At 36.6% G+C, this 10,153-nt stretch overlaps 1 protein-coding gene across 1 annotated transcript; it reads right to left on the bottom strand.

The window, feature by feature from the left end:
- Positions 1-5,795: 5,795 nt before the first annotated feature.
- LOC131799683 (ganglioside GM2 activator-like) lies at positions 5,796-8,313 on the bottom strand. Its single transcript, XM_059117381.2, has 4 exons — positions 8,226-8,313; positions 6,947-7,142; positions 6,299-6,434; positions 5,796-5,885 (listed from the first exon to the last, which is right to left on the bottom strand). The coding sequence occupies exons 1-4, from the start codon at positions 8,296-8,298 to the stop codon at positions 5,796-5,798; spliced, it is 495 nt and encodes a 164-aa protein (XP_058973364.2). The 5' UTR covers positions 8,299-8,313.
- Between the last annotated feature and the right edge of the window lie 1,840 nt (positions 8,314-10,153).

Below are 10,153 nucleotides of genomic sequence, written 5' to 3'. Positions count from 1 at the left end.
AGAGGGCCCCCATTTCAGTCCTAATTAAAGGAGGATCCTTGTTTTTCCAGATTCCCACCCTTTTAAACTCACATATCTTGTGACCAATTCCTTATTTCAATGTTCAGTTTGGGTAGGACCATTGGTAAGAAACACCTTGCCTTAATGAAAGCTTGAGCTAGTGTATTTAATGCAATCTAAATAATAATATTACATGTTACAGTATGGTAACCAACACAGCAAAATTATATAATCACACAATTCCAAACAAAGGAAGTCAGGTTATTGACTTGCCTGCTTCAACTTTTGAGGGCTTATGGTACAGAGAATTAAGACATAGTAAACAGCTACAATTAATACAAAGTTGAAATTTTGAAGATAAGTGATGAGAATAAAGAAAAATATAAACTTGAGATTAATTAGTTGATCCAATACTAAATTCTTAGAACTAACATTATAAGAATTGTATAGTTGACAGTAAGGAGAATTACAAATTTGAACTGGGAGTTATAGGGTTAAATTTTATTTGATCAAAAACATGAATGGAAATAGAGGAAATTAGCTATAAGCACAATTCAAGTTTCCCCTCTTTAAGTATTCTGTGATGTTTTTCTATCACATGGTAAAGTTTACAGTTTCCCTCATTTCACTGTCTTCTGTTCACTTGTTTGTTTGCTTTCCTAACAATCTTAGCTATTGTTGCCAACAAATGCGAGGAGCATATACATGAAAATATGTACAGCTAATAACACTTTAATCCCTGAGAGTGACTAACATCTAATTTCTCCATTCAATATCACCCCTGAGTCACACATTAAGGTCATGAGAATAAAGGAAATGATAATCAACTAAAGAACCTCTTGATTGTTAAACAAATTCTCCTTGCCAGCACATAAGGAAATATATAGAGAACAGTTTGGAGAATATGCATTCTGATATTGGAGTGTAAAGGGTTAAAGACATCGTGTAATCAGTTATATATATGTAGAGTACTGCTTGAATATATGATTGCATTAAGTACAAATGCCAAGTAAACATCATTCTGTGGTCTTCTACTCTTCCACCCTGAAGGTTGCCTTGTGTAACTAAAAAAAATCTTTTTAAAGACACCTCTACAATGGCAGGTACACACAACTGACATGTATGAGTGAAGCATATCAAGCATTAAGGTATGATTGTCGATTTGCCTTTTATTACTTGCAAACAGCTTACTTCTATCAGCCTTAAAAACTTCTGTATCCCCATTCTCAAAGAAAAGCATTTCCCAAGAAAATTTAAGCATTAAAGACATAAGCTACCAGCAACAGGTTTTTCCATTGCAAGTGTTTCATATCATCAGATTCTCATCACAACTTTTTGTTACTGGTACATTTGAAAGCATAAGAATATTTTAATCATTACAATATGTTGAAATCCCCCATTTTAACCCTTTAACTCCCATAAGTGACCAAGAAAGAATTTCTCCTAACAATATCAAAACAATATCAAGCAGACAAGTGATGAGAATAAGAAAAATATCAGTTAGGGGATTATAAGATGATCCAATACTAAATCCTCCAAACTAACATCACAAGAACTGTATAGGAGATAGTAAGGAGAATTGAAAGGCTCAGAGCAAGAATGACCCCTTGATTTTTCGGCCATTTTTGAAAGTCTTCAGAAGTAGTTGTCAACTACTTCTGAACACTTTCAAAAATGGCCGAAAAATCAAGGGGTCGTTCTTGCTCTGAGCCCTCCAATTACTAATGAGATCTTGGGAGTTAAAGGGTTAAGTCCCACTGTTAACCTACACAGAATTTCTCCTTACACTATTAGTATGACATAAAGCAGACAAGTAACGAGAATTAAGACAAATATCGATTTGAGAATTATTGGTTGATCCAATTCCAAATTCTCAAATTAAACATGACATAAATTGTATGGCAGACAGTAAGGAGGATTACCCATGAAATTTAGGGAGTTAAAGAGTTGAGACACATATGGTAATTATGTGTTACAGAAAGACAGCAAATAAATATAACAGTATACGCCAGTAAAGTGTTCTTATGTAGAATGAATTTTCAAACTCATTGAAATTAAGTTGACTTCATAATTCATATTTTAGTTAAAGAAATGTGCAATATCTCTTTACAAGGATGAAAAGGGAATACCATTTATGAATTTTAAAATAGTAAATGCCAAAAAAAAAAGATGGAATTTAAAAATTAAACTACTAAAATAGAGCATATCTATTCACTGAGGTTTTAATCATTAGCTTTCACACAGAGATATAAAATAGGGTTTCTGAAAAAAACCAGGGCAATAAAATTAAAGATTCAGGAGAAGCATATGATTTTAACTTGTTTACTGATGTTCTCACCTGAATTCCATCTGGAATGAGAACTCTCCAAGACTTCTGTTTTATCTTTAATTCAAACATAAAATTCAATTATTTGCAGGCAGGTTAAGGAGGAAATTAAAGGATGGATACATGTTACATAAAAAGAAACCCCTTACAATAAAATAAAGCAGAAGCATATTGTATACATGTCTGAATACAGCTATAATAAGTATTTTTTTAAGTAATTATCTACATATGTTAACCGAGTGCAATATATGGTCATAAAAGCAATTTTATTCTAACCTTCCTACTTGAAGGATGCCTTGTGTATCAAATATGTCAAGTTCAGTACCTCCAGAGTCACAAGCCGGGCTTTTGGGGCTACAAAATAATAAAATAACCGTCGAGTTATGTCAGGCCAATTTATCGAAAGTTAATTAAGAATAGTTTCCTACAATCGTATGAAAGTTTAAAATGTGCTTCACTTGTGCTATATATACGGATTTGTCGTTCTTAATTACTAATGAAATTCTGAGGGTGTGACTCTGCAATTACTCCAAGAGAGAATATCCAAGTAGGTTACAGAAATAGTTCGCGTATTGTAAACTGTTAATATGTTAACAAAATTTCCCATTTTATTTCGTGAGATGGTTGATTATACATGGGACCAGGGAGAGTAAGATTTCAGGGGGAGGTGGAGGTTTCATTCGATTCTCGTATTTCATGTACGTGACGTGTTGTCGTTTCGCCTTATTTAAGACATTTATGCCTTGTTTTAGATGGTTTTAGATAGTAATGCGAGTGGCTGTAGATGTTTTTGAGGTGGTTGTAGGTCGTTGTTGAAATTTTTGAGGTGGTTGTAGATGGTTGTAGGTGGTTGTAGGTGGTTTTAGGTCGTTCCATGTTTTAGTACTTGCGGCAAACCATGTGCTTACCAGCGCGCTTGTGAGGTCAAATTGCCAGAACCCCGTTTAATTGCACGATCACAGCTCGGACGCTTCTTGCAAAATTTGAAGACTACCAATTTTAGAGATTAATTCTTCAGTTTCCAGCATAAGGAAAAAAATATCGTACCGCAAGCATGTTCATCATAACGCCTCGAGATGTTGAGCGAAGAGAAAGTGGCTCCATGTTTTGTGACACAAACCATTTCCTGAAGTTCGAACGAATCGAGTAGAAAGCATGAAAACATAGCGCTGAAAAGTACGATAATCAAACAATTAAATTCACACATCCCGCTGAAGAAACATCTCCATCTTACCCGTGAGTTTGTTCGCACCACACATTTGCGGTCCGCAATTTGATTCTCAGATGTTTGACGGGTTCTCACATGACAATATCGTCAAAATCAAGTTACCGCGTTAGACTTAATATAAACATGAACATCGCTTACTCAATCCCATTTTATTTCAATTTTGGGAAAGGCCATTACTTCGTTCTTAGGGTAAAACAACACATCTTCGGCAAAGCGCAAATTTTTCAACTTCCTCCGGTTGACAAAGCTTAAACACTGCCGGTATTGTTGTCTTACGAGTTGTTTAGAAATTACAAAATACTGAGAATTACTGTTCAGCTACATCCCAACCAGTTCGATTTCATGCTCAAAACGCGGGTGGTATATTTCATCTTCTAGCTCACGTGAAGCCCTCGTGCAATGTGCCCGCAGTACGCTACACTGCAGCTCGACGTTCGAGTATGCGTACTTTATCGTCATCTGACGGTGTTTCTTAGCGCACACTGATGGGGTATCCAAGTTACGCACGCAATCGCGCCTGCGCATTACCTTCTCCCTCGCCATTCCATTACGTAATGGCTAAGATAGTGCCCGTGGTACAGTTGGCCGCGCATGCTAAAAGTAGCACCTTGTACGGTCGTACGGTCGTACAACCAAATTTTTTCGGCTTGATGGGTTACTACTATTTCGTATAGTTATAGGGCTACGCTCAGTGAGCTCCGCTATAAGCAGTCTAAATTCTTTTGGTCATAGATATTAAGTTATGAAGATAAATTCCCTTTAAAATAATTCAAGGTTCTTTTAAATTCTCATTAAAATTGGTTGAGACAGAAGCCATTTTTAAATTTTCCCGAACAAAATGACTTGAAATGAAAACATTAAAAAAGGATTAACTTTACCTTAAAATGCCTAGGACACGAATTTTTTTTTTTGACGTAAATACTTAGCTTATCGTATGTACAAACCAATTCCGTGACAAGAAGAACTTCAAAAAACCTAAAGTAAGTTTTTTCGGGCCCTTGAAGTGCTCTCACTTTATCTTAAAGTGTCCCGTGGACTGCTAACGAATTAGCGGGTGATGACGTAGACACCATGAAAACTCTCAGTTGACACTTACAAATTAAAGTTCTCACATCTCTTGTAATTTTTTATCAATCAGCTTTGAAATACTCTGCATATACTGTCCGATAGCGATGTATGCCTACCTTCAGCAAGCTCTACCCAAGCAGCATAAAAAAGAAATAGAAGTTGCGAGTATCAAGCAAACATTTCAACGAAGGCTGACAAAGAAGGTTTCTCGCCTACGATGTTCAGGTCAAGGTTAAAACAAAAAAACTCCCGTTACAGCATGTTTAGTTTGTTGCGTTTGTGTTTTGTTTTCTGTGAAGAAATCTATGTTAAGAATGGATAGCTGTGTTCGTTTCTGTTGCCATAACATTTATTTCTTCCCACTTAGTGCGGCGAAGGCGGTTCCCCTTGAGACAGTGCTTTGAAGTTTCGTTGCTGTAGAGTAATTCCCTACGAAATGTGTCGTCAAAATCTAACTTTTGACGACAGAATCAGCTGTATCACAAGGCACGATTGCCGTTTTTTCCGAGACGTCATTGGACAATGCAAGTTTCCCCTTTCTTCTGAGATTGCAAGCGCAGGGGCTATCGTCGTCCAATCGGTCAAGCGGAAAACGAGTGAGTTTATGGTCATCTGGTTCAAGTTAATCTCAAATAGGGATTTTAATAGAGTAAACCTTCTCTAGTTTACGGGCGGCATTGCCATTGCCCCATTTCGCTCGATGGCAAATAACTGACATCAGCATTGTAAATTAATATTTCGTATGCATCGACTTTCATACAGCACTTGGTAACGCTACAATCCAATTCATAGGATTTGTGTTTCTCTGTATATCTCGTTGCAGTTCTGTTATCACAATGACCTTGCTACTGATGCTACTTTTAGTTTCGAGAGGGAAGGGGGGAATTGATGGCTTGTGGAATGGATTTTCCGAAACCTAGGTTAGGAGAATCCACGGCCCTTTCGATTTTGTGTTTATGCTAATATCTGCCAGAGGTTTCGCACTGTTCACGCAGTTTGGAATATGGAGGGGTTCCTTACCTGTATTCTTAACAAGAGCACTTACGAGATTCCAAGTGACTTACGTGTGAGATTTTTATTTCAATCTTAACAGCTGATTTAAGGTTTGAAAAAACAGCCAAAGCTAAGATGAAATTTCATGCAATCCACTTTATTTCCTGACAGGAATTATTTTTAACTTCTTGTCTCCAATTCCATTTCCAGGCATGAAATGCGCTTTTTGCTGTTTTCATCTCTCACTTTTGCTTGAATTTTGTACCTTCCCTAGAGAAGAAAAAAGATAGTCGTATTTAAAGATCATTTTTGTATTTTGTATGTATACTGTTCATCTTCGAGCAACTCGCCAGGAATTTGCACCCGAAAATATTGTAATCTTTGCAGGAATTAATGAGTTAAAATCATCCCTTTGTGGGACACTGTCTTACTCTTTTAGCATATGCTAAAGCTACTCTTCACCTTGGTGTCGGTGACTAGTGATAGATATGTACCTGATTATTTATATATTATTTATCCATTACTATAACCTCTACTTCGGTGAAAAGTTATTAACTAGATTAAATCAAGTAATTTTGAACTAGGATGCGTTCTGTTTCAGGTGTGGCGGACGATACAACACGCCTCATGACTTAATTTTCGAATTTAGCAAAAACAACAGAATAGAATGTTTGTAAACTTACATTTTTTAAGAACGATGGGATTGGAATGTCAGGCATAGAGCGTGTCTGTTGTTTAACCTCGTAACTTCCCGGTGCCAGTGGACATTTTGCCCCCTCCAAGAAGTCCACCAGCCTTTCACATCGAATGGAATGGGTGCTGCAGATAACGACAGTTCAGAAAGAAAGAAGAGAGCCAATTAAGGAATAGGTCACTTCACATCGCCTAAGTGGGAGGGGGGGGGGAAGGGGTTTGATTGTGCCTCAATAAAATTTACCTGAACACCCATAAGGCTTTATAATATTCCTCTTCCCCCACCCCACCCCTCCCTTCCCCCCACGGCGATACAAAAATGACTGGTTCCTTAGTTTATATAATAATTGATCGACCACTTGCATTTAATGATGAAAAGGGAGATGAAGGAAAAAAAGACCTAGGTTTTATCACATGATACAGAGGGTAGAATAATGTTGATATGTGATATCGATTTTCATGTATTTGCGCTATTATCCACTGTTTTAAAAGTCTTTAGACCATCTCCAAGATTAAGATCTATAACCTCTGTCTGAAAACGAGGGCAAGCACAATTCAATGATATGGGAAAGATCCCATGTTAACACCACAAGAAAAAAGGCAAAAAGAAAATAGACGAACTTAACTGAAAAACCTACCACATCCCAAAACAGGGGACCTTGGCCCATCCGATTATTGGTAGTTTTTTCCATACTGTGGCATCAACTTTGTAGTTTGTTCCAGCGTTTTCACCAACACGAAACTTTCCTCCTAGCGTAACTCTTTGTCCTTTCCTGAGCCTCAGGGGATGCGGGGAGAGGCTTAACGAATCCACCCTTAAGGGCAAGTTGTCCTCTATCATGTAAAATGAAAATTCAGTGGGATAAAAAAAATCCTCAAACGCAGCTGGTTAAATTAAGCCTCCATGTATGCAAATGATAAGATTTTGAATGAAGTTGCTCCGCTGCACGAAATGACGAAAGAAAAAAATTGGCGAAAGAAAATTAGTTAGACAATTTTTAAACCTGCTGAAATTCAATCCAGAGTTTATACCGCGAAAAAGGAAAAAATTTCTCCTACATGATGTAACTAAAAGAGAAAAAAAAAAACAAATATCGTGGACATATTAAAATTTGTCAGATAATCCCGAAATTTTCCGCCAACGGCTGAAACTTTAAGGAAATATTTTGTTGTAAACTTAATAAGTGGACTAAAACGTCAGTTTTTTTTCCTTAAATATCCTCATGCTTTCTTCACAGAATAAGAATAAAATTGATCAGAGAGGTTATGGCTCAGGTATATTTAGTCAAATCTAAGAGCAGAATCGTTGAGCCATCATTTCTTTATAATTGACCTTAGTTTTAAGTGCCAGCCCAACTAGTGTTGGCGAATGGTCGATACGAGAGTTTGAGACTTCCCAGGTCTAGGCAACTCCTGCAATATTCTTGAAGTAGTTTCTAATATGGCCTCCATATGTAACTCTTGTCCGTATAAGTGCATATTTATTTTTAAGACTTTGAATTTCAAAGCAACGTTTTTAATATATGTGGTTCTCTGAGATTTTGTATCAATTTTGCCAACCCGCAATATTGACAGAAAATTATATTTCTCCAAGAATGCGTGACTCAAAATAACGCGAGAGTTTCTAGATAGTTTTTCATGAAATCCGGCACTTTGAGAGCGAACACAATCGTCGAAAATTAAAGGACACTGGAGGAACTTTGAAATTGCTCGAAATTTTACAAGACCCATAGGTTTTGGATAGATATTTCGTCAACATTGTATTCTATCTTATGAATCAAGGCTTTTCTCTCAATTTTTTGAGAACAGCGAGAGTGTTAAAACACCCAGGATGATCGAGGATCGTGAACCTTGAGGAGAAAATCAAAGAGAAAAACAGAAGCAAAATAGAAACAAGCACAAACTGTAAAAACCTACCGCAATGTTTCCATTTAAAGGCATCAACTGCAAAAGCCAATGCCATGAAAATAAAGATTTTTTTGATAGCCATTTTGATCGTGTTTTCACTTGGAAAACAAGACGTTCTGATTTCCCAAAACCTAACGTCCTACTTATAGCAATGATCAGCGGCGTAAAATTTAAGAATAACAAAGAAGTATCGACTACATAGAGCAAATATTGCTGTCAGCTTTCTGTTATGTATCCCACCTGAGAAAACTTGCTCTTCATAATTCTTACCAGAGGGCGAACCATCATGATTGCTGTGTAATCACACCTTTAAAACATATTTTGATGCAAATCAAAGACTTAGGACGAACAAAGAATTCTCTTACGTCCAAGAATAAGGCACCCTCACCATACTCACCCAAAAAGAGCCATTTTTGAGAGGAAAATTTAAAAAAAGACAATTTTTTTTATAAAGTTGAGGCTCTTAAACTTTTAACTAATCCCTTCTAGAACAAATCTATTCAGAACTTTCGAGTAACATCGTTTTAAATTATTCCGCTAAACAACTATTTTGATTTTTAGTTACCTCTCGTATTTTTTCAGTTTTACCTATTTCTTAAAAACGTGGGTAACTGGTACCTGTGGCAAATATCCTCCCTTTGTTTCAGGTCTAAAATTAGCCGGAAGGCTCTTTGCTTGCCGGGAGTTGTTCGGTGAGGATTTGGCGTAACAGCAGATTCTGTATCCTCCTTTCTGCTTTTCTTTTCGACAGGACGCTAGATATCAAATCTAATAGTCTACGGGTAGAATGTCTCGAGTATTTCAACAGATGAAATTTTCGGTTAAAGAAAGTTGATGAGCTGATTCATGGGAAAATTATGGGGAGTGGAGACTCTCAACCATCCATGAATTTGCCTTGTTCCAATATTCTATGGACGATTTCTCTTACTTGGACAGAGTCGAAAAATAAAAGGTGATTGCAAGATTTTTTTTTTTGAACGACCACTACCCTAAAGCGACCACTCTTTAAATAACCGTTTTCAGCTTCTCATTCAAATATAGTTTCAAAACTCTCTTATATCAAATATTTTCGAGGTCTATTTTCTTTGCTTTCTGTTTAAGATAAGTGACCATACGAAGAAGCTGATAAAATCTTTGCATTACTCATGTACTAGAAATTTTTTCTAAAGAGGAAAATGGATAAAAATAATCATAGCATGTGACGGAGGGATTGAAAGTTTTTTGCTTCGACTGATATCATGTTCCGTAAAAATCAAGAAAGAATGGGCGAGACTCAACAAACACTTCTGCCTGCACTAAGGTGGTCGACCGTGGACAGTTTCCTGTATTCACTGCGTGTGCTGACTCTTTTCTCGCTGAAAAAACCTCTGTAATTTTCTATGATATACGGGCGACGCCCCTTTGTCCATGGTAATGCCCTACATTACATAATCACAGTGAGACGTTGCTACCTGACACTGTTTTTCTTATCAAAACCTACTGCATGAAGGGTTGATTATTTGAATATTCATCATTTTGTTGTTATTGTTTTTCGCATTAAATTCAAAAGCAATGTAACTGATTTAAAACTGTTTCAGGAACAAATAAAAATGGCATCCGGTCGTTATCAACACAGCATATACGAAAGAGTGTAGAAAATTAACACTCAATTAGGTTCAAAGCTCGGGGGTATGTCATATTAGTAAATCAAGCAATGAGATACAAAGTCCCCTTAACATTTCACTTTATTTCAGTCACTTCTATCATCTTAAGAAGCATTTTTAGTTTATTTTTCTCACTGCCCCTCTGACGCATCCTATTCTTCTTCTACGATACAATCGTGCTCTGAACTTGTACAGTCCCTGCAAAATCAAAGAAATAACAGAATTTAGTAATTATTTTTTCATATTTTTAGCCCAACCTGTTAGTTGTTAGTTGTCAAAGTCTCGATTTTTGTC

The sequence above is a fragment of the Pocillopora verrucosa genome, chromosome 4 (genome assembly GCF_036669915.1).
Source record: "Pocillopora verrucosa isolate sample1 chromosome 4, ASM3666991v2, whole genome shotgun sequence".
Taxonomy (NCBI): domain Eukaryota; kingdom Metazoa; phylum Cnidaria; class Anthozoa; order Scleractinia; family Pocilloporidae; genus Pocillopora; species Pocillopora verrucosa.
Note: the sequence above shows the minus strand (reverse complement) of the source record. Positions and strands in the feature narration are given on the sequence as shown.